The sequence below is a fragment of the Anoplopoma fimbria genome, chromosome 5 (assembly GCF_027596085.1).
Source record: "Anoplopoma fimbria isolate UVic2021 breed Golden Eagle Sablefish chromosome 5, Afim_UVic_2022, whole genome shotgun sequence".
Taxonomy (NCBI): domain Eukaryota; kingdom Metazoa; phylum Chordata; class Actinopteri; order Perciformes; family Anoplopomatidae; genus Anoplopoma; species Anoplopoma fimbria.
Window position 1 is genome coordinate 13,459,497 of NC_072453.1, and position 25,360 is coordinate 13,484,856.

A 25,360-nucleotide genomic window follows, 5' to 3' on the forward strand; every position below is an offset into this window, starting at 1 on the left:
ATTAAAGTTATTGCAATTCATCTTGAGGGCCAACATGAATGTCTGTACAAGATTTCATGGCAAAACATGCAACAGTTGTTGTGTTTTGAAGGAAAACAAACCTCATGGGAGTGCTATAGGAAAGTCAAAGATAACCAGAATAATTAATACTCTGGTAACCAGAAGTATAAAATGTGCAGTTGTTGAGATATTTCAGTCTGTACTAATGGGGCGGACATGTGGTGCCGCTAACAAAAAGAGTCAGGTAACCTAAAAACTGCTAGCTAAGGTAGCTACCTTGAAAAAAAAGCCCCATTGTAAATATCATGAACATGTGCAAACAAATGTTTACTGTATTAACTTGAGTACAATTCTGGCGTAATTTAATTGAATCTTTCCAGTTTGTGTGACTCTGCTACATTTCAAAGGAAAATGTTCTTTTTTTCTATTGCAGATAAAGATTTTGCAGATTTGCCAGATTCACTTGTAGAGCCAACTTCTAAATAATTTGCTCAACAAACGTGACAGCTATATTTAGCTCCAGAGGCAGATCTGCTGGACCATGTGGCCTCTGTTCACAGACTGTCAGTGTCTGATGGTGCGTGAGGCTGCTTGTCATAGTTTTGGTAAATGCTATGAGCTAAAACGTAGAACGCTACACGCCCTTGAACATGCTTATCTCTCCTTGTGAGAACCACTTTGAAATTGAGTTCCTTTTGGCAGGATGTTTGGTTTGGTATCTTACTGCTTTAGGATTTAAGGTTTTAGGGTTTAGGACCTCACTTTAGGGTCAAGGTTATGGAATTAATGCATTTACGAGTGAAAACTGTGTGTGTGCGTATATGTGTAAGTGGAGAATGACATCTATTCATAAGGGACAAGGCCATATCTAAGTGGACATTGATGACATTCACAACCAGTCTTTCTCTCTCTGTCTTTCTCTTTCTCTCTCTCTCATTTTTAATGATGATTCAATGATGAATGTAAACTACTCTGCCTGTTGACTGCCTGTTGATAAGAAACACAATTTAGAAAAGAAACCTATATTTACCTTACAAACTATATAGTTTTATAGCACCTGTCAACAACGTGGTAAATCAAAGTAATTTACAAAAAACACGATGGCATCAAGATTTTAAAGAAATCCAAGACATTATTATTCCAATTTAAATCGGGTTTAAAAGAGTAAAACAAAATATAAGATATTAATACGCTAGAAAGGAATAGAATATAACTGATAAAACTGTAGAAAACTAATTTCAGCACAGTTACAGTGCAATGCAAAATATTAATAAACAGTTAATTTAATAAAAGGTGCAAAACTCAAAAGTCTTATGCCTGGATGTAAAAGAACAATATTCTAGTTTTAGAATAATAGTCGTAGTTAGTATTATAGTTAATAGGTTGAAATTCCATAACCTATTGTTACATACACATCTTACAGAGGATTTGACTCACAGAAATGATTAGTGCAGGCAAGAATGGGGAACATTAATATGTCCTTTAAATCAATTTACCATAATAGTACTAATAGTAATCCTCTAAAAGTCTCTATTAACCTACGATGGAGCAGCACCCTCACAGTACATCTCTGTGAGTGTCTACAGGAGTAAAACAGTGATATTTCTCTAGAGAGAGACGTCGGAAAAAGATGGATTATTAGTAGAAGTGAATCTGTGAGAGAGATGGAGAGAGGGAGTGGTAGGCAGGTGGCCAGAATGACATTGGGGTTTGTGTTGGACATGCCAAAAGAGGTTGGCACTTCTATTTGCTGACTCACTCTCCTGGCACCACAGGGATTATAGGGACAATAGACTTTCATTTCTTTTTAATGAGTGCTACAGATAACCTTACAGACACATCATCGTGCAGAAAAACAGCTACTGACAGGAGAAACGAGAAGAGGACACAGGCCAAATGACCCAGTCTAGCACAGATACTGTTGCCAGTCAGTTTAAACTACTTACGACAAATAATTTCCTACTTAGAAGTGAGGGGAGAATGATGACATTTTCCTCATGACCTTGTGTGACTCGTGCCAAGGATTTATCAAGTAGCTCTTCCAGGAATGAAAGGAAGGGTGGTGAATAAAACTACGTGACAAGACTAAAAACCTATGTTATATTGTTTGACAAAACAAAATCGTATCACCAGGTCCACTTTCATGTTCTTTCCAAGATGTAGAAGATGTAGTTTGCTTAACACTTTGAGCAAATTGTTTTCACTGCTGAAGGCAATGAGATATCTCTGAAAGCCGTGGAAAATCCAAGTAAGTGGACCTTGTGATGAGATGTGCTATATCCAAAGGCAGGGAGAAAGCTTCAAGCTCAACATTTTCATATTGTATTGTTTGTCTGTTTGTGAGTGGGGTGGATCTCTCCGTGGTGCTGAAAACTTGCCATAGTCCTGCAAAGTAGAAAAAAACAGACCCATTACAAATGCAATACAACTACCGGCCAACGTACAACTAAAGGGAAATGTGTCGACACACCACAGCCATGAACTTAGGTGTACCTACACTTCCTTCAGTTTTGCTGATGTTTCGCAAGCAATACAGTTTTACAGCCACTTACTTCAGATTGCCTCAGCATAACTCTAAAGCTTGATACAGTTATGGAAACTTGCTTTAGCACAGCATTAAACAATATCTGCAAAGCCACAAAACTATAAACTAAACCCACAAAGAAAAATAAGGTAAAATGTGATTTTGATACTCTACACTACTACGATCACAAAAATTAATCAGCAGTGTTCATGGCTCAGTTGCGGCAACTTGTAAATGAAAATGTGTGTAAGATTAATTTTCGGTCTCAGTTCATTCAGCTGTGATTCTATTTTCGGCAGAACAATTATTATTCAGTGCTTGATGCTGATCTACACGAACAGGCACACAAAAATACAAATTAGTGTGACACCATTGCTTTTCTATTACTGTTGAGTAAAACCAGGAAATTGATATTCAGTTAAAGAGTCAATGTGCTCAGACAGCAAAAATAAAAATGTTGCACTGCCTTCATGCTGTAAGCTGCTGCCTTACTCCAGAGAGCATAGCTGGAGTTTCTTGCTGTAATAATATCCTTGGTTAAGGACGTAGCACTCTCAGGCTGAAAATACATCTATACTCTCTTCTCCTCCCTCCTCGCTTTGCCTTTATTCTTACTTCCTCTTCTTTTCACCACTTCCCTCTCCCATTTCCCTCCTTGTGAGCAGCTATAAAGCTTAACTAACTGGCAAATGACTGCCTCCTCTTGCTTGCTTATCCACCGAATAAGCTGGGAGGTTATTTCGATGCTATACGGCTCATCAACAGTCACAAACTGCAAACCTTCCTTATGTTCTGAAGGGAAGATTACAATTTGCTGAACTCACTGTCTACATCTTTCGTGTCTCACACTCCTGGAATGTAAAGAATTTGCACACCACAGTGATAGGAAAAGGGGTGAGATTGTTACACAAACTATCCAGTGAAACCTGAGCTGATGCATCTTATCTTTGCCAACTTGTTCTTTTACATGAAACATAAAAAAGAAAAAATTAATAAGCTACCTGTGGGGAAAACCTGGAGCTGCCAATGGAGAGAGAGACAGTCAAGGATATAGATGAGATAGTAGAGGAAGCAAAAAAGGAGATAAAGTTCACTAAAATGTAATACATTTTCGGGTAAGTGAAACTGGAATGACATTTTTTAAGTCGTCATCGAATAAAACTATCATCATAGTCATAAAAATGACTAACATGTAACTAAAACTAATAAGCATTTTCTTCTAAAGACTAAGACTTAATCTAAAATAGCTGCCAAAATTAGCATGCATGGCTTAATATATATTAAAGCGGCATTATACAGCAAGATAAACATTGACAGTCTAGAAATGTTGACAGTTTTCAGGACTTTGAATCATTTTTGCCCAGAGCATTTGTTAGAAAGTAAAATACCATGACTTCAAATAGAGGAACTAAAAATATATATATTCTAAAAGCAGTGTAGCCTGTGTCAGCCGAGCAAATCTGAAACTACTCAGTAACATCACAGAGACCTGTAGCCGGCCTCAGGCTTGCGTTTGAGGAACGATGAAAGAGTATGCACGGGATGAAAGTATAAAATGTAGCATTAGGAATGATGTGGATATATTCCAAGCGGTAAGATTGAACGTAAAGCCAGGCAGAAAGTTTGAGTGGCATGGTCCACAATAGAGAAATTAGTCGGGCTGTAGAAAAGCGCAGCTCAGCAGTTTGAAAAGGTTGACAGCGAATAGAGAGTCAGGGAGCTACAGGAGGGAGAAACGAGGAGGGGAGCTTGCAGTCTCAGGCTTTCTTTTATTTCCCTGACATTTGACAAATTGGTCGGAAAGGCCTGCCAGAAATGAGTACGATGATTGTAATGAAGTGCTTGCTAGTATTTGAGTGTGGAAGAAAAAAATGATGGCTCCATTCTGCCATCATGCACAATCCCAAGACCCTGAAACTGAACTATTTAAATTGAATTAATTTGTTACTTATTATGAACACATGTGCTTTTCCTACTCTGACATATTTTCTGTGATGAAGTCCTTTTGCCTTTAAAATCAAATGTTTTAATAACCAAAGGATATTCTATGGCTACAGTCGAGCCATCTCTTTCCAGTATACGAGTGTTTGCAGTGGGAGCAAAAGCATTGAGAAATGTCGGGAGCACCTCCATTCGTGTTGCATACTTTTTTCCACTCCAAGGCCTTTTCGGGTAACATTATTCTGCTAATGTGACTGAATGAATGTGACAATTCCAAACCCTCATGTAAATTATTTATTCAGTTTGGAATTATGATCTTACTGCAAGTTGCGGTGTTGTCATTTCATTCACCACTTTAGACCTGGATTGTCCGCCAGCAGGAACATCTGTAGAGGGACTTGATGTTTATTGCAAACTCAGATGTTGGAGGCTAGAAGAAACTGTGGATGTGGCAGTAGGTGAAATACATGGACTCACTGTTCAAAAACATTGTAATAGTGTAATGAGATTTTTATATTCTCTATATATGTGATTAATGTTGGCAGGACTGTTTCAAAATAGGTCTGTTGTTGTTTTGCTTCATAACAAAGCTTTGAGGTCATGTGTATAATTCTTTTTTTTAAATGGAAGAATAACCACCTCAGTACTTTAATCTACATTTCGGTTTTTAAAAATAAAATAAAATGAAAATATATTACAAAATGATTTAAAAAGATTGTTTAGGAAAAAGTTTAGTGGATACGATTATCATCATAACTGAAGAAAAACAATGAGGACGTGAAGGCAATGTCAAGAAAACACCAGTACAGAACAGGCTTGTCTATTCTTTAGCTTTATTGTTACCAGCTTGGTTGTCCTTGTCTGGGGCTGATATTTCTATTTCTGTGTAAGTACTTTGAGAGAGAGTCAAATTCCTTGTATGTGCACCCATATTGCCTTATAAAGGTTATTCTGTAAAAAGAAAAATGAATAAGCAGAAATAATGAGCTCTTGAGTAGACTGTGCTGCAGCTCAATAGCAGCAGGACCTGTGCTTTTTTCCAAGGTTAGATTAAACCAGAGGTAGGCAGCCTCAGGGAAGTGTGCCACCAGTGACGCATGCCAGTTCAAACAATGGCACACTGGCAGTAAGTGTGTAATAGGTTTTTGGGGAAATGTGTAAGTGTGCCAAATTAGCTCTCTCACAGGAGTTGGCAGTAGTGCAAAATTTACGGTACTTTAATTTTAAATTGTAATTTTTAAGTTTATTGCTCTGAACAAGTGTGGATGTGGATGTTTCGAGAAAGATGGCAGCCTTCTTGTATAGTGCTCTCATATAATTACAATTTAATGATTATGGGGGGGGAAAAAGTTTTAATAATGATGTTACACACAAGGTTAGTTTAATGTTGATGTTTGCTATCTCCGGGGTTAAACCACAATGGAAGTGACAACATTCAAACAACCTCCTGCTGTGATGTTGTTCAGTATTCATTTTTTTCCAGCATCCATCCTTGGGGCTAGTTAGTACGTACAGTATACAGCACAAATGGTTAGAGGACCTCCCTCAGGGCCACTTCAGTTGCTTCAGGGATCTGACAAAAAAGGGAAGTCAACAAACCACCAAGCAGCCGACCGAAGCAAGCTGCTGCCTGTAACGGTTAATGATGCACTTGTGCCATTCAAGCTGAGCCTCAGGCTTTTTCGAAGACTCCGTAATCAAATGTTATTTTCAATATACAGCGACTGTTCATTTGTGTCTGCTAAGCAGTTTAGCAGGGCCTCAGGGATGAAGAAAAAACTGCCCACTCGGCAGATCTGGAAAAAAGTGATGCGATGGGTGAGAAGATCAGCTGACTGGGAGCCTAAGAGTCTTGTTTGGTTTCACATGGCATCACATGGAATATTAAGGGGGACAAAGGTTAGGCCTTTTTTTTTGCCTATACAGGAATATGTTCTATTGATTTACTACTATATAGCATGCTGGCAGTGTATTTCCACTTGTAAACCAGTTATTCTAAACCTGGGGGTTGAGAAATCTGAAGGGTTCCAAAATGATTAACATAATAAGGAAGCAGAACATATTTACCAGTGTTGATTTAGCAGTCTATACTCTAATTTTTGCTTATATTCTTGTGAATTACTGGATAAGGTAAACCACTGAAAATGATCAATATAATGTATGGTAAAAATAAAACCTTGTTACCTTCTTGCATCTGCTCAGAGAAGTCCTCTGGATGATGCATGAGATTGTTTAATAACTAATCTTTTGTTTTATTTGCTGATGTCATTGTGACCATCCCAAGTGATTTGTTTTGTGCATCTTTGGCTTTTTTCAAGGCTTCTGTTTTGTCCATCTATTTGGCAGCGTGATTTCACAAATCCTCCTCTGTAACGGATGTGAATACAGGCGTGAAATTTCATTTAACCTCTACGCATTATCTCTGGGACTGTGTAACTCATTACCAAGTACCATGTGATGTGGCCAACACTGACTGAGCAGCCTGATGCACTGCTGCCATCTAGTGTAGCTTGTTGGTTGAGCTGTTGACTCATGCAAATGGCAAAAAGTAGATACCTATTTTATCTCTACCCATTCATTCAAGAGAATTAAAGATGTAATAATAAATATTAATAATAAATGTAATAATTAAATATTCCTCAAAATTCAATATGGACAAATGGACTTGTTACTACAACAGACGGACTACATACTACCACAGAAAATAAAAACGGAAAAGTGATTGAGCTTTTTTCCAGAAGTGAAATGTTTATTTCAAGCTTCCAAAACTTTTACAATTAAAAAATGACCAGCTTGTCTCTTTTCCTCCATCTTCATCAACACCATCATCATCAGTTGCAGTGGCATTCTTTACCTACACTAACTTACACATCAGTTTTAAAATGTATCAAAATCTAAAAATTCCCAGTTGTATCTGAAAAACAAGGCAACTGAACACTGTATCCTTCTTGCTTTACAATACTTTTTTTTTTTAGTCATACTTATTTAGTGGCAATCCGTTTGTATGTCACAACAATGACTTATGAACTGCGGCAAGATGTATTAAATGTAAAAAGAAACATCACAGGAAAGAAAAAATAGTATTAATTTCTCTAGAAATATACTGTATACATACATTTCCTTAATGAAGCTTAAAGATGATATTTTTGTATTTGAATAACCACTTTCTTCTAAAACTGGCATCCCAATCACCAGATAGTATAGACTGATACTGAAACAGTAAAATATGACATTAAAATACAGCTTAAACAGGACAATGATCACTCAAGAGAGCCACAATATTCTTGTTTTTAGTTCCAATGTGCGGCTTGAGTTAAATAAATAGAAGTTAATTTTGTATGTTAAAAGGCATGTGTTTAAAACGTGAGAAAAAAAGAAATTAAAGGTTGCCAGTGAGCGCCGAGTCCATGAGGTCGTCATCTTCATTTCTCATATACATTGGACTGGGCCGGGATGGACGCTCCGAACCCAGCATGGACAAAGATGAATCTGAAGCAGAGATGGGTGACCGGGACCAACTGTCTGCTTTTATCGGATGAGAAGATGGCCCCATGGACATGGAGGACTTCTTCTTCTCCTTGTCCCGGTCCCGTTCTCGGTCTCGGTCCCTCTCCCGTTCCCTCTCTTTCTGCTTCTTCTTTTCCTTCTTGTGCTTCTTGTGCTTCTCCCCTGAGCTGAGAGGGATGGAGCTCATGTAGTCCTGGGGGGGAAGCGGGCGCATGGTCTGGTCGTCGTCTGAGCTGGGGCTGTTCTGGTGGGACTTCTCGGCCACCGAGCTGCTGCCCGACTCGCTCTCGCTGTCGTGGTTGAGCGGGGTGTATCCTGGCGAGCGACTGTGGCTCGGGGAGGAGCGGTCATGTTTGGGAGTGGAGCCACTGAAGAGGGGGGAAGCTTTGAGACTGGAAATTTGTGGACGCATGGAGTCACCAGACCCTTCCCCAGCTTTCTGAAGGGTCACTTTGGCCTTGATGCTTGGTGAACCACCATCGGGTTTGCTAATGATGATTTTAGCCAGGCCGGTTGCACTCCCCCCTCCTGTTTTTGGGTCCATCAGCTTTTTATCCCCACTGCTCCCACCAGAAACAGACACTTTTGCTTTTGCCTCCTTGTCAGACTTTTCCCGCTTATAATCTCCACTTTGGGATGATGAGCCGTGCTTGGAAGGGCCCATGTTTGAAGGTCCACTGCTGGGAACATTTCCATGACCACCACCACCACCAGGAGCAGAACCCGAACCAGTTCCCCCTGCTGGTGGCCCTACCTCACAGCCATCCTCCCCGACTCCACCTCCACCTACACTCTTCAGTTTGTCTATGACTGCCGTAAGAGAGGGTTTCTTGTTTCGACTGGGAGACTTCCCTTTGGCGTTGGGGTTGTTTGCGTTGTTCTGACCAGCCCCTCCACCACTGCTTCCTCCACCTCCTCCCCCTCCACCACTGCCTACACTTCCACTTCCTCCGCCTGCCCCTCCTCCCCCTCCACTTCCACCTCCACCACCCCCATACTGAGATTGTGAGCCTCCTGAGAAGGCCATGGAGCCAGAGGATGAGCTTGAGGATGACGAGGAGGATGTGGAACCAGAAGAGCTCCCACCCATTGGCTTCTGGGAGCTCATGCCTCCACCAGAAGACTTGGAACCTCCTGAGCCACCACCTCCTGAGCCCATTGGCGATTTGGCCTTGGATGAAGGAGGTGTTCCCGGAACCTGGGACTGCTGCATTTTCATAGGGGAGGACATTTTGTCACCAGAGCTACTGGAGCGGGAGTGAGAAGGGGAGATGTTGGGCTTTATGTTGGGATTCATAAGAGACCCAGGAGGCTTACCCCCCTGAGGCTTCATTTTATTACCACTTCCAATGCTACTACCACTACCTCCAGGCCCAGACAGCCCATGTTTGGTGATTGGGGAGGATCCTGGTTTGCCAACACCCATTCCTTGGGAGGAGCCTTTAGACTGGGATGACCCACCTCCACTTCCTATTCCAGCGGTCCCTGGCTTGGAGCTGTTGCCTTGTGTTGTGGAGCCTTCTTTGGACTTGATCTTTCCTGATGAGGATGAGTGCGAATGATGGCTTTTGCTGCTGCTGGTTCCCCCTGCTCCACCTGTGCTGCTTGTGGCTGAGCTGCTGGAGGTGTATCCACTATGAGATGATGTTTTCCCCCCAGTTATGGTCCCTTTTGCGATCTGAATAGTGATTTTGGGAATTGGAGGTGTGGCACCACCGGGAGGAGTTTGCGAGCGTCCAGAACTACCAGGAGACTTGGAGCCTCCTCCACTTATACTTCCCCCAGAGCCTGAACCACCACTGGGAGGCGTGTATGGGCGTCCCCCTGAGCTGTGTGAGGGGGACTTCCCATCGGGGTCCATCTTTTTGCGTTTGGGAGGCTTTTCTTTAGACTTTCCCTCACTTGATGGGGTCCTGCTACGCTTCACCTGTTTGCCCTCCGTTGAACTGCTACCCATCCCCATCCCAGAGCTGCTCCCTCCACTACCCCCATTTTCATCTTTTGGCCGCATGAGTCCCTGTTGCTGTTTAATTTTGGGTTCTGCACTTTTAAAGTCAGCACATGCCGCTGCGAGGCCCATAATGAGGGGGCTCTGGGACCCTCCGCCATGTGTGTCTCCCAAATCAGGAGCTTGCCCCAGAAGGGGTTTACCACCACCACTGTTGCCTCCAAAAACGATCCCCATATCAAAAGGGTCCTTCATTGATGGCTCTGGGGTGCTCTGCCCATGTGGAGTGGGATTCTGAGGTGTTCCTGACGGGGTATTCTGCTGGCTACTTCCCCCAAATCCCTTGACCAGGTCCATGTCTCCATCTGCACTTGGAGAGCTGTCATCAAAGTAGTTCTGGGGGAAGCCATGGCCTGAGGTCAAGAGGTCAGGGTTGAAGTCAGCAGCATCAGGGAAGAAGTTGGTAGAAGAAGAATCGCTGGTGGGTGTGGCAGCAGTTGCAGCTGCCTCAGCAATCAGGTCAGCAGCATCAGTAAAAGGATTCTCATTGCTGTTGGTGTTGAAAATGTCTGCTGAGTCAAACACTGCGCTGCCCTGACCCGAGCTAGAGGAGTCACGGATTGGGGTACCTAGGGGGCCTCCGTCCTCCCCACCACTGCCCATTGGGTGCTGCCCATGGCTCCCACTGCTGCCTTTGCCTGTTTGCTCGGGCAAATCTGACAAGATTTCTGTGATATCAGGCCCGATGCTATCTGAGCTAGAGAGGCGGACCATACGAGGCGGTGCAGCACCTGGTGGCTGCTGTTGCTGAGACTGGACGTGAGACTGCGAATAAGGCATGTTGGGACCAGAGGGCGGAGTTCCACATTGGCTAGGTGCCGGAGTGATGCTGTGGGGCGTGTCTAGGCCATCACCAGTCAAGTTAACATCAAAGATTGAATTTTGAGATGCGTCCACATCCATAGAGAGGAGCTCACGGTGGAAATCATCCTCATGCGAGACTTGATGGTGCTGGTGATGCTGCGGCATCGAAGATCCCTGTTGTGATTTCATGCCTAAACCGCCAACTCCACCACCTGCGCCAGTTCCAGGCATCACGCCACCCTTTTCTGGCCCCCTTTGGCGCTGCTTCTTCTTCCCTTTTGTGCCACTTCCAGGGCAGGTTCCCCCCATGCTCTCAGTCCGTGGGGAGCCAGATGAAGAATTCTGCCTTTCTAATGGACTAGAACCATACAGAGCAGCGAAGTCTTGTGTGGGGTTGTCTTTCAACAAGTTCATCAACATAGGATGATTCTTGGTGTTGCTGGCAGGTGAGGATGTTGGTGGTGGAGTTTGGTGGGGTTGTGGTGCATTCTGGGAGCTGGGGCTAGAGCCCACACTTCCAGTTATCTGTAATAGACTTGTCAGTATGGGATTCTGTGTGACTTTGTTGAAGTCATCTGATTGGCCCTGACCAGGCTGTTGTTGCTGCGACTGTTGTTGGCCAGCAACCCCTCCTTGGGATAGACACTCTCCTCCTTGGGCTTGCCTCTCTGTTCGGGAAACCCCAAAAAGAGAAGTAATTGGACTTCCAAAATTAGCTCCCCCAGGGGGTCCTGCTCCAGTGGGTGTGTTGCCCCCTGTGATCCCAGGCAGTCCCATAGGGTTAGTTCCATCGCCTACCACCATGTTGTAGGTGGGACTACTGGAGGGTGGCAGGTTATTCTTCACCATGATCTCGACAGTTTGTGCAATTAATGAGAGGGCTGGAGTGTCTGCCTGGATGGTCTCTGCTTTCCTCCGAATGGCCCGCATGGTTACAGGGATGGACATACATCTATAGGAGGGAAGGAAACAATTAGCATAAAACGTACTATCAACATTTATGCATTCAGGAGGAAGTGAACAAACTCACCGTTGGACCACTTTGGTGATGAATTCATCAGTGCAGATCAGAGCATCTGACAGTCCTTTATACAGCTTGCAGGATACTTGTCTGGAGTCAATAACCTCCATTACCACTAGAGGAAGGATGCAAGATAGGACACAGGACTCGGATAAGATAAAAACTGACATTGTAACAGATTTATTTCATCCAAGGATATTGTTAAAGTAATGTCAACATTATGCTGGATGACTGAGATTTTGTTAAAGTGATGCTCACCACAAACTAATGACTCGTTGACTGGATGCTGGAAAGAGACGCTAAAACTTGAGTCGGTAAGGGGACATACTTCAAACTGCAGCAGGCCTGCACTGTCTGAGGGAACAACAGAACAAATGCTTCACTCATTAAATGCTATTTGACACATCAGACAAAAAAAAAAAAAAAAAAAAAAAAAAAAGGACATGTTGTTGATTGAACAAATACATTCCATTAGGGGGCCGATACGTACCTTCTTTGATGGAAGTTCGTTTCACACAGCTGCCAACCAAGGTGTTATAGGCTGCCTGGTGCCGGATGATATCCAACAAGAGTGGCACTTGTGCTGGGTGGCGGAAGGGGATCTTGGACACCAGTGCTCCTTGAAGAGAACGACCGTCTTGCACCGGGGCATCACTGTTCAGGAAGTAACAGTGCTGCTGATCTGGCAAAACCTGTGAAAGCATAAAGAAAGCAGTTTTTCTTACAAAAACATTTAATTCTGTCTCTAGCCCTGGCTGGCATCGGCAGAACAAGGGGCAGGATACAGAGAGATACTGCGATAGTAATCCTTACATCAAAAATAATAATTTTAAGAATAGTACTGTTATAATTTAGTAATGTTGGTATTTTACATTGACTCACAATAAGACAAAAAAAAAAAGGAAACTAGCTTCAATTCCAATAGGTGACCATAATTAAAAGCAACCAAAACAACAAGCAGAAGCATCTAACAAAATTTCTGTAACCACAGAACAACCTTGAATCTGGAGAGCAAAGGCTGGATGAGGTAAGAAAGAATGAAAAAAATCATATTAAATGGTGTGTCTAGCGGTATTACGTGCGTCCCCTTACAGAGTAGAAGTGCATGTTGTGTGAGGGCGGTGGCATGGAGCTGCCCTCCTCGAGTAGCTGGCGTTGGCTCTGGACAATTAACTGGTAGAGAGGTGAGAGGCTGGGGGAGCTCTCAAACACTGGGATTGCTGTGAAAAAATGGAGAGGTTGAAGTCCAAATTATCAACAAAAGCAAGCATTTTGCTGAGAGTGCATATTTATGACAAAAAAATACGCACATGTAGCATTTCCAAGCCTCTGAATAAAGGACAGTGAGAAAGGCATCGGGCGGTTCATCTTGAGGAAAAAACAAGAAGGCAGGTCCACACAGTTGGAGTTGGTCACAGTGGAAAAGGAAGGTGTCCTAAAATACACCAAAAATAAAATTTGTCAGCTCTCTTGCTCTGTTCTTTACAAGGTAAAATACTACTATTAGCCCAAAATAACCCCACAGTTATGCATGTTTAATACAGTGCATGCCATAAATTGTTAGACAGATTTAGAGGTTTCATCATTGCAGGATTTCACAAGTTCCCTGATAACGGGAGGTACACATTCTTACCCCTTGTTATCCACTGGGTGGGATCCGGTGATGAGTGGGGCGATTGGAAGCTTGTAGACAGCCGAGGTTCCCTCAATTGTCACAGAAACACTGACACCCAGAGAGCGTGGAACTACAAAGATTATCCAAGAGTCACGACAAGGAGACAATCGACAGAGGTCACACCAGAACGGTTACGATTCCTAAGCAAATCTCATGGCTATTGGCTGGTGTCTTGTATACATTTATGAATTCACCCGCTTCCTCTTTGCACTTACCATTGCCGTCTGGTAAGTTGAGCTGTGAGCTCGGTCCCTCCTCAAATATGTCATAAGGGGATACGTAACACTGAAGAGAGACAAGATGGCCACCACTCCTGGCTGTTAGCAAGCCGACGCTGCCATGAAGAATAGTCTCCACAGCATTAGCATTGGTAGCTAACCTAGAAAATACATCAATCAAAAGTTTTTGCATTACAAAAAAGATGCTCAAATTAGGCTTTTTGCTCAAAATTGTGAATTCATATTTTACCAGTTGTTCTGATTTATAACATAGATTACATTCTACTGCTTCCAAAATCACCAATTGTGCCCTTAAACACTCTTAATAGGTTTCCCTCCCATGCATGACTCTTTCAATGATCACAGTGCCGCTTGAATAATATAATAATGAATATACAGTATACTGTATATCGAATATGCTAAACACTGGTAGCCCATATTACTAAGGTTGATGTACAAGGTAACAAAAAGCCGCTTTGGGTGCTTACCTGAACATGTGCATCATCTTGGTGAGATCAAGCTCCAAGGACTGCAGTGCTATATACATCTTGGTTTTCAGTTTACTGGGGCAAAGAAATAAATTAAGATAATGAGATATAATCGATAAAAAAATAATCATAAATGATCTGTCTCTATAGAATAACTGACTTAAATCGTAGTTTAAGTTGGCTTCAACCAGAAATCCTTCTAGCCTAAAAGTCTACTTACTTGTCCCCAGGGAGCTTGTAAAGTTCGACAAGTCCCTTCAGATGTTTGGAAAACTCTTCAAAGTTCTTCTCCCTGATGAGATGAAGGAGAGGAGGTGGTTTAGATGAGTTTCAGAAAAATAAAAGTAGTTCTCACAGGTGCCTGCATTACTCCAAAAAAACCGAAATAGGAAACCATACAGTGAAGTGTGTTGTTTCTACTCACCTTAGATGCTGAATCAGCTCAGGACAACTCTGTAATCAACAAATCAAGAATAATATAATACAATTTTGAGGACAATGACTTCACCAAAAGTGCATGAATGGAACACGAAAGTATAGAATTTGAGCTTTATGGAGCCATATGGAAGTTACAGTAAACTTACCGTAGGGTTTTCTCCCTGGTGAGCCACCTTGACATCCACTAGCTGGCCAGTGGAGTCCAGCTGAACCTCCACATAAAACATGTCTGATGTGATGTAACACTCTGTGCCTGACGGGCTGAGGTGAGAGCCAAGCCTTTTCAGAGAAGACAAAAAAAAACAATCAAAAAGACAGAGAGAGAGAGAGAGAGAGAGAGAGTGAGTTAGTAGTTTTACTTCAGTCAATTTTAAAAATGGTTTTATTAATCATTCTTGCCGACTAAGCCAACAATGGACAATTATAAGGAAAACCGTACAAAAACAACAATCTACAATCAGCCTATATTTAATTTACTTGGCAAAAAGGGAAAGAACTCACAAGTTTTGCCGAGCGATGGATTCTAAACGATCCGTCATGGAGGGCAGTGATGAAACTGAAAAAGAAGGAAAGAAAATACCTTTACATTATAAGTTTGCCATAAAACAGCTTGTCAGATCCATTGACCCTTTTTATTTAAATTCAATAGAATATTCAACAGTTCATTTAAGTCTGCATAAAGTTGTGTTTCCTATATTAATGATGAAAATTAACACATTCTAATTGAAAATCTGGCCCCTCTCTCCCTTGTGTTTCTGTCCTTTGAGTTGACAGTCTCACCTTTCAGCGCTCTCTGCAGGGTCTCCAAGCAGGTGAGCAGGAGCTGGTGACCTGAAGCATTCATCACGCCGCGTTTCTCCTGGGACACAGCGGGAAGTTAAAAAAGAGGAATAAGATAATACAGCAGAGAAAAGTAAAAAGTGCTTCATCAACAAGATCTGATGTTCAAGTTTGTTTTTCACCGGCTTAGTCAGCATTATAGGTCAGGGATTTAAATGTCAGTATAGTTTCACAGGCCCAGTAGGTAATTTAATAAAGTAAAAACCTTTTGGGCAATTAAGTGATTAATTGCTACAAATTTATATTGTGCAGGTCCGTAGTGAGTCCTCTCTTGTGGGTACTGATGAAAGACTGTCAAATAAGCTTTTCAAAGTTGCAGTTTGGATACTATATATGTGTTCATTACATCGTCTTTAAAAAACAGTAATTGGAATGTAATTAATCACATAAAAGGGAACAGAAATTATGCACTATATTAAGTGCAGGTAAAGTGTTCCCCACTTAAGGAATGACAAAAAACTGTTTGTGACCTACCTATTGCCTATTAAAACTCAGGTTAAATCAGTCCCCATTAGTGTAATGAAAGGTGGAAACAGCATTATGTACATTTCACCTTTTGCAGAGTTCAACCTGATTGAACTCTGACATGAGAGATAATGACTTTCACTAATGTTTGAATAAAAATGTTTGGGAATGACATCTTTGAATGATGGAAGAATACAAGAACCAAGCTTTCTTTTGCAGCATGTTATTGCAAAATTATTTTTTCTGACCTGCCTGCTGTTTGTTGAATTTTAACTCGTCAGTTTAGGCCTTTAGCATCTGAGGGTCATCCAGTTTGTTTTGTTTGTCAAAGCACAACCAGACTTGACCACTAAAACAACTGGTTCAAGGCCTCAAGATTATTAAAGGTTTTATTATTGAAACCTAGTTTAAAGAGGTGCTTCGTGAATTCAAGCTAATCATTTATCTCAGAGAAAGATGTCTCCGTCTCACCATGGCCTGACGCACAACCTTGCAGGTCTCCTGCCATGGCCGTGTAGCATTGTGTTTGGCATGAAGCTTCTCCAGCAAAGCAGACATCCGACTCTGCTTCTCTGACTCTGAAAAAGATGCAATATACAAGATACGAGTTAAACAAAATTGCAGGTTATACACTTTGATTTTCTTACATTTTGAAGGTATTCACAGCCTCATCACGCTGATTCCATCTCTTCTGTCCTTTTTAGAAAACTAATTTAACTAAATATGGGGGATGATCTGCATGCAGCACTACATGATTTTTCTGAATGTTCATTTCACTTTGTTTTTTAACAAATGTAAAGCCAAACACAACACAGACGTCATGTCTTGAAAATAATGAATCATTGCATTTGACATTCACAACAAACTTCAAACATCTTCCGAAAGTCTCTACAGACGATTTAATTAGCCTTTAACGACATAATTGTAACTAAGAGCCACTCTTCACCAAAGCACTTTCCTTTGTTTTTGTTGGTTTATTTAACTGTAGAAAAAATACACTCAGTTGTTTATTAGGTATGCAACAAACTACAAGTTCAATCAACACCTCTCTGAAAAACGTTTGAACAAAAACTGTACATTATAACCTTTATGAAGGTAGGATTTATTGCAGGCCTGTGAGGCTGCATTAGACTGTAAAAGCTCTAACTCAGTGTATCTTATAAACTGGCAACAAAGTGTATAATGTGTTACATGGATAATCAACAATCAGGGTATCTATGATAAGCAAAAAAACATTTTACTCCTGACTTGTTTTGGATGAAGGCCTTTACCAAAACAAATGGTGCAATTCACATTAATAGGGGCATCAATGGGACAACATATCAACATATCAATCCAGTCACATGACATCACAACACAACACCCTTATGCCTGTCAGTCTGGTCCAAAAGACATGATGGTGTCAAAGAAAAAGAGACACTTTTTGTTATTATTATTAGCTTTCATAATGGGCTATTGGGAAGCTTAGGTGCAATGATGTTTGCATTATTGTTCAACACTACGAGTCAAAATAAGGACTTGTCAATAGATCTCTCTGAAAAAAAGTTTGAACAAAAACTGTACATTATAACCTTTATGAAGGTAGGATTTATTGCAGGCCTGTGAGACTGCATTAGACTGTAAAAGCTCTAACTCAGTGTATCTTATAAACTGGCAACAAAGTGTATAATGTGTTACATGGATAATCAACAATCAGGGTATCTATGTACATTTTTATTCCTGTTCTATCTTTATTTTGTTGTATAGTATGTGTATTTATTGTCTGTGTCTGTGTAGTTGTATAGTATGTGTATTTATTGTCTGTGTAGTTGTATAGTATGTGTATTTATTGTCTGTGTAGTTGTATAGTATGTGTATTTATTGTCTGTGTAGTTGTATAGTATGTGTATTTATTGTCTGTGTCTGTGTAGTTGTATAGTATGTGTATTTATTGTCTGTGTAGTTGTATAGTATGTGTATTTATTGTGTATGTGTATTTATTGTATCTGTGTAGTTGTATAGTATGTGTATTTATTGTCTGTGTCTGTGTAGTTGTATAGTATGTGTATTTATTGTCTGTGTAGTTGTATAGTATGTGTATTTATTGTCTGTGTAGTTGTATAGTATGTTGTCTGTGTAGTATGTATGTATTTATTGTCTGTGTCTGTGTAGTTGTATAGTATGTGTATTTATTGTCTGTGTAGTTGTATAGTATGTGTATTTATTGTCTGTGTAGTTGTATAGTATGTGTATTTATTGTCTGTGTAGTTGTATAGTATGTGTATTTATTGTCTGTCTGTGTAGTTGAGCTGCTGCAACACTTGAATTTCCCCATGGGGATCAATAAAGGAATATAATAATAATAATAATAATAATAATAATAATAATAATAATAATAATAATAAGCAAAAAAACATTTTACTCCTGACTTGTTTTGGATGAAGGCCTTTACCAAAACAAATGGTGCAATTCACATTAACAGGGGCATCAATGGGACAACATACCAACATATCAATCCAGTCACATGACATCACAACACAACACCCTTATGCCTGTCAGTCTGGTCCAAAAGACATAAAAGAGACACTTTTTATGTTATTATTAGCTTTCATAATGGGCTATTGGGAAGCTTAGGTGCAATGATGTTCAACACTACGAGTCAAAACAAGAACTTGTCAATAGATTTACTTTCATAAACCTCTGTGTGACACAAACAAACACATAAAAGCAGCAGTAAAGTGAAACCAGTCGGCTAGGCTAGCTGTTAGCATTGGTTAGCTTGAGTCGTCAAAACAACAGATGCTAACAGCAGCTAACTAAAGCACGTGTTTAGTTCGTACCTGTAACATCTTCGGCTTTGACCCGATCTGCATGGGTTTGATTCCCTCCTTGCTGAGCAGAGATAGAAAGCTCTCTCGCAGGGCTGCCGCTCTGCACAGACACACCAGGTCCCGCCGCCATTGTGCCCGGTTCAGCTTCCCCGCTTCGCTTTTCGCAGCGACCCCAACCGGGCTTCCGTACTGTACCATACTCCACCATGCTTTTCCCTCTTTTAGTGTTTTGTTTATATTTTTTTCCTTTTTTTTTTTTGAAATTCCAGTCAGTTTACACGTGGTTGACTTTGTTGTTATATTTATAATTATATGTTTTCTTTATTTAGATATGATACTCATTTGGCAGGGCAGTCTTTAAAGAAAAAAAATGTACCTGAACATGTGCATCATTTAATTTGTTTTTAATTGACAATGCAAACATTAATTCTGATTATTCATTAATGTAATTGAAGGAGACACGTGCCTTTGTCTTTATTCCTTCAAAAGCAAATTAAATCTGCTGACAATAAAGCTGAATCTGATTCTGAAATCCCTTGACTTAAAATAAAAGGCAATGATCTGATGGAGACTCCAGATGGCGTACGGTCGCCACGAGGTAATGATTCATGATTTGCCAAGAGTACCCAGCCGCCAAAATCCAATGGAAGGTTGAAATATTCATGTTAATCGACTTCAGACACAGAATAATGCAGTGACTTAACACGATGACTGCTTTTCCCCCTCCTGCAATTCCTACTTTTTTTATAAGACAGTCACACAATGCAATAGATAATTAAGCAGTAGATAAAGAAATTTAAAACAGCAAAAAGCAGCCATGCACAGGCAACCACATGCACATACATGCTCACACCTGAGCCTATTGTACAGCTGAGCCTGTGGCAATGAGTGCTCTCTGGGGAGGATTTTCCCACCAACCATTATGACCTGCCTAAGAGAGGGAGCAGGAGTGTGTGCATGAATACATGCGCATTTGTGCATATGCAAAGATATATTTGTGAACATGGGTATTAAAACACACAGACACACAGACACACACACACACACACACACACACAGCAGATAGCTATAGACAGCAGTGGGGATGGAGAGGGACCAGATTGGCATCGACTGAGACAGTAGACAGACCTACAGATAGACATGAGAAAAGAGGGGAGGTGCCGCTATGTAATTGATGTGCCCACCAGGAGCTTTAGCTGGCTGCCTGGCATGGAAGAGGAGGTGGGCACCGCTGCCAAGACAGCAGTAGGAGAAAGGAAAGGGAGGCACAGGCCTTTGGGGAGCACAGTAGCGGGCTGAAACCGTGCCCATCAATCAGAGGCTAGTTCACCTTGCCATGCCAAGCGGGACCCCCCTCTGTGCCGAGGGAAGGGGTGGCACAGGGAGCAAGGCTGGCACAATTGCTAAACCTTCCCTAATCCTCCTGGTGGGTGTATCAGTGCCACGTTCCGAATGGCAGTGGAGTGGGCAGAGCCAGACATGGGTGGAAAAGAAAAGAAAGTTCAGCCCCTATTCTGAAAGAGGTGTCACTTCATGTTGTTAACATCGTGATGTAGAAATGTTCATATTATTTCAACTATTGGCTGAAAAATGCCACAGCTTCTCATAAAAAAAAGCTATTTAGGAATTGAGGCATTGACCAAAAAGGTTATGTTGCCCACTCTGTTACTTCGACAATCTAAGTGCTCTCTTGTCTTTGGAAAGAGTTCAACAAAATAAGGCCGATCTGTCGTTTAAAATTTGAGCCATATGCTGTATGAATTCTGTGATTACGCTGATTGTTACTTGGAGCCTTTGCATGATAGGGTTTTCTTATATTGCACATGTTTTACATAATTTTACCCTTAGAAAATTAGCAAACTAGTGTGGATGGCTGAAACCTTACAATAAAAGAAGCCCTGTTGTAGAACGTATACAACAGTGAAGTAATATATCCATACACGCACACACACACACACACACACACACACACACTCACACACTCCTATATATAAACACTATGCGGTGGATAATGAACATACAGTTTACACACCTATACTGTCCATAGATATACACATATTCAACTATATAACAAACAAAATTGATCATCCTTTGTTCCTAACTTCCTGAAACTATCAAATAAAATAGTGTTGAGGGAGATGGCTGTCTAACATCTCTATAAACACATGTATTTGATTTCCTCTGCATGTTTCCAGTTTTAACACAAGGGGATGGAGATATGTGAACAGCTTGGCAACCTTATTGAGTGCTTTGAAGTTGACTACCCTCCTTTTCCACCATCTCTGGAGGTGAACTCACATTTTACCTGATGTGAATTAATAAGAACAGACTATTTGATGCATGTGTGCCTCCTTTACAATTCATGGCTAGCAGAGGAAATAACCAGACAATGTAAATTACATATTTGATATGGTCATTTGGTGTGGTGGTTGCTTTACAAGCTGTTTTATTTAGGTGACTCTTGTATAAATGTGCCAAACAAAAGGAATAGACTGATCCTTTTGCTTTTCACCTTTCATACAAGTTTGAGATCAGTGAGCCTTAAGGCTGGAAACGGTCCAGAACAGTGAAGCATTACCAGGACACAGTTTCTGCTTCTTTGGCACCGAGTGCCTTGACGTGCATGGGCAGCTGGGAAGACTAGCTGGGAGGGTGATAGAGGGAGGGAAGTGCAAGAGACAGAGGGAAAGGGAGAGGGAGAGAAAAAGGAGGGGTCGGCCCTATAGGACCATTTGTGATGAGGCTCATTTGCACAACGGCACTTAATTGGCTACAACAATTAATTAATGTGTTGGAAAGTTGGCACAAAAAGTTCATTTAAGAGGGTTTTAATAAGCAATTAGGGAGAAGTAACCAGTGAGGTAGAAGCAACCGCAAAAAACGCTGAAAACTCTGAAAGTATAAACTCCAGCTCTTAGGGGATAATGTGCCATATCTGGAAACCAGGATGTGGTTTGCTAACATGGGTAGTTACTGCACATCACATTGTGAGCACTGATGTCATTAAGATACATTGTTTTTACCCCATACTTTTACAACACCAACTGTTCATGGTACCCACTTTCCAAAAACAGCATTGTCTCCTCTCCCCTTCATTTCTCCCTCCCACTGTCTGCCTCCCTCTCTCTTTTCTCACTCTGTGTATGAAATATCGCATGACTAATGAGTGGAGCAGGTTGAAATCCTGGGGAAGATGTCCTTGGAAGACGAATGCATTTTCAGCAGAATAATTAACTTAATTAACAAATTCACATGCATATTCATCAGCCTATTAATGTCTCCTCTGCGCGGCTTGATGAGCAGTGGGGTAATAACCATCTCATTTGCATAGCCTGTTCACACGACTTCCCATTTAAAGACAAAATAAGGGAAGGAAGAGCACAGGAGGAAGAGGGGATGGGAGAAATTGGAAAAGAAGACAACAAATAGAAAACAAGGGAGAGGCGCAGCGGGGTAACGCGCAGAGGTGAGGAAGTGACGTGGGATGGTTGGAAATAGGCTAACAGTTTATCTGACGGATGGGTGACATGAGGAGGGACGGCAAACATGAGCCCCAACAGATTGACTCCATCTCTCTCTCTTTCTCTCCCTCATCCCTCCAGTCAACCTTGTAAGCCATCTTCCCCCTCCTGCTGTTCAACCATCACCATTTCCTTGCATCCGTGTCATAATATTCTCATTCTTACAAGCTGAAACAAGCGGGCTTTTTTTAATGACCATATTAGAGTTGAATCCAAGTCAGAGTTTCAGAAATATCCCCCATCAGATGTTTGTCTTGCTAAATTGTTTGGTGCAGAACCCATGATCGTATCAGCGTGCCCTCTCCATGTTTCTCTCCCTCTCAGTCTGTCTGTCTCTTTCTCCCCTTCCTACGGTCTCTCAGGGGGAATCTTCTTGGCATTGCTCCACTCCTTTCTTCTCCACCGCCAGGCTGCTGCTGCTGCTGCCGTCTCTACTCTGTTACCACTGTCTGCACACAACCTGGTGCTCCTAGCAACGCCACCTCTCACGCATACACTCCACATGGCGATCCCAATGCCACGTGTGTGTGTGTGTGTGTGCGCGCGTGTGTGCTAAACAAACACTATTCATTTTTTCCGTTTACACTCTTATATTTGTGTCTGTGCTAAGATAAATCCTCAGTCTACATATATAGCCGGATGTTTACTCTGCCACTTAAAAGGAAACAAAAGAAAAATATCAGAGTCAATAACCTGTCAAAACCTCTTCTGCTCCAGTTTGGAATAGTAAAGTCAGTACAATAAACCTACTTTTGTTTTATGCAGATATAAATAATTACTAGGGTAAGTGAGACAATTATATTACACTTTATTCCCTTTATTAGGCTGCTCCATAATCACAACAATTTTACCTTGTTTATCAAAAAATGCATTACAAATGTTCAGAATATTGCTTTATTAATTAAACATGGGCATTTAAAATTGCTTGCTACAATTTCCTTTCACTTTAGCTATTAAAATGGTCATATTTTCATTTTTCCTATCTTATATTTTTGCTGTCACTCATTGGGATGTTTCTTTCTGTACTTGGGTATCCTATCTTAAAATAATGTCATGAAAGGATGATTCATACACACAAAAAAAGGGCTGCATTTTAAAACGACATATTCATATTGTTCTTTACAGCATCGGAGATACATTTATCATTTTTATCATTATAATGGAGGACTGTCAGTCTACAGGTTTTTATTCCAAACCAATCTAAAACAGCAGAGTTCACATATTAACACTGGGGAGAAATGAATCTGTGATATCAATTAATATGCTATGTAGACGACAAAAAACGTGCACCACAAGTCATACTACAAAAACATATTCCACAGTCAAGCCCTGCTGTAGACTTGGACATGATGTGTTATTTCTCCAGTTCATTTGCAGGCTTTTAATTTTTCGTTGTTCGCCAAGTCATGATCTGAGGCGTCCTTGGTGGCATCTTTTCTGTCTTCCGTCCCAAGCATTCATCTGAGGATGCAAAAATGTGCCGAAACATAAATTGATAAAGTCCTGTTTCGCATAAGCCATTGGCTTGCTGGACTACAAGTTTCTTCTTCTGTATAAACAGACCTCCCTGTCTGTGATGAAGCAATACAGTGTTGTAATGCATGATGGGTACAGTTGTCTTTTATTGTTTTTATTAATAATTCTCTCCGACTTTCCAATGTTTCTCTCAAACCAATCTTTTACTCTTTATTGGAGTAGGATGGAAACTCCTATTATTATATAATTGTCATATTTGTTTGTCAGGGTCGCCCATAAAAAACTTGTTTCTAGCCCTAAATTGGCTTTTCACAACACCAATACCTTGTTTGTAGACATTTCCTCTCTGAATGTGTGGGTTTTCTTGTATTTAAAATAATGTTCCAGTGGGGAGAAACAAAAGTTTAACACCTCTTTAGATTTTTTCTAACCAAGCTAAGTGACTTCTGTCTTGTCTCTTCTGCTGTGACATGTCAAGTCTGTTTGAGTTCGATGTCACATTAAGGCCTCTTTAAGAGCGTTGTTTGAGTTGGTTACTTAATGAATAACGTTAACCTTGATGCTTTAGTCTGAGCAATGTGTGGTGCTGATACTGTACATTTGCAGTTGGAGTATCATGTCCTCCAGATATACACATGGGTCAAAAAGTAAGATGTGGTGAAGCATGCATACATTTTGCAAGCACTTGATAATCTAAAGGTCCTGGAAGAGTCTAGTCTTAATTATTTTCTCGGTGCCCGCCCACACTATGATTCAGTGTGACTGTGTAACTCTACAGGGACTTTCAGAGGGTAGCAGCTAACGGTTTGACACCATAACCAAGTGATGGCTTTGAAATTCTAAGGTCTTTCTTAGGTTTTGCTTAGTTTTATTAATACCAAAGTGACACATTCTACTCACACACTTATGTGTTTACATGGAGCAGATTGTAAGTCCTCCCTCCATTAGACGGAGATCACGGTTTTAAGATCTTTCATGCGAACAGTGCTGTGGCTTGACACTTTTTGTTATCAAGGTTAAAATCTGTCATTTTGTAACAATATTTTACCTTTTAATTTGGGTGTTATTTCCTCACAGTGACAACATCATTCTTGGAGCTTAAGGCCATTTGTATTTCCCTGAGCTTTGAGGCCAGACAGCAATTTTGACTTCACTCCACGTTAATTTATTCATTCAGAAGTCTTTTCTGTGCTTGTGGAATACAATTTTGGAATTAGCCTTACGATAATTTTTGTTTTATGTGAAGTTCTTATTTTGTGTTGTGTTTCTGACACATCTTAGTAGACCCATGCTTATTGGCTAAACGCAGGCTGCAGGCTGATGTTTGGCAGTCGTGAGAGGAAGGGCTCGGAAAGGCGATTGAGATACAGAGCATTAGCCGGTGTCGGGAGGAAATTAAAGGCCAGATCGCTTTCTTAATCAGAGCACAAGCACTGCGTTAAGAAGGAATTAGGTCGACAGCTGCTGTGTCGCTGCTTACCTTGCTCACGCTCTCTCCCATCCTCATACACACACATGTTATTCACACACTCGTATTCTTCTATGCTGTGTTCACTCCTTGACCCTTCACTTTTGTCTATTTCGTTCCCCTGGGTTGTCGCCTTTTGTTCCCCCGTCTACTAGC

General features: G+C 41.1%; 1 protein-coding gene across 1 annotated transcript; it reads right to left on the bottom strand.

Annotated features, from left to right (window-relative positions):
- Nucleotides 1–7,198: 7,198 nt before the first annotated feature.
- Nucleotides 7,199–19,029, bottom strand: med1 (mediator complex subunit 1). Its single transcript, XM_054599307.1, has 16 exons — nt 18,749–19,029; nt 16,401–16,507; nt 15,405–15,483; nt 15,126–15,180; nt 14,771–14,903; nt 14,611–14,639; nt 14,407–14,478; nt 14,187–14,261; nt 13,696–13,859; nt 13,439–13,550; nt 13,116–13,240; nt 12,898–13,025; nt 12,296–12,497; nt 12,064–12,159; nt 11,815–11,920; nt 7,199–11,736 (listed from the first exon to the last, which is right to left on the bottom strand). Exons 1-16 carry the CDS (start codon nt 18,945–18,947, stop codon nt 7,845–7,847), a joined length of 5,574 nt encoding a protein of 1,857 aa, XP_054455282.1. The 5' UTR covers nt 18,948–19,029; the 3' UTR covers nt 7,199–7,844.
- Between the last annotated feature and the right edge of the window lie 6,331 nt (nt 19,030–25,360).

Coding starts and splice junctions, on each gene's coding strand:
- med1 (XM_054599307.1), bottom strand. CDS start 18,947: ATGGTGGAGTATGGTACAGTACGGAAGCCCGGTTGGGGTCGCTGCGAA. Junction 16,508..18,748: donor CAAAGCCGAAGATGTTACAG/GTACGAACTAAA, acceptor CATCTTTTTCAG/AGTCAGAGAAGCAGAGTCGG. Junction 11,737..11,814: donor ATCACCAAAGTGGTCCAACG/GTGAGTTTGTTC, acceptor TCCCTCCTATAG/ATGTATGTCCATCCCTGTAA.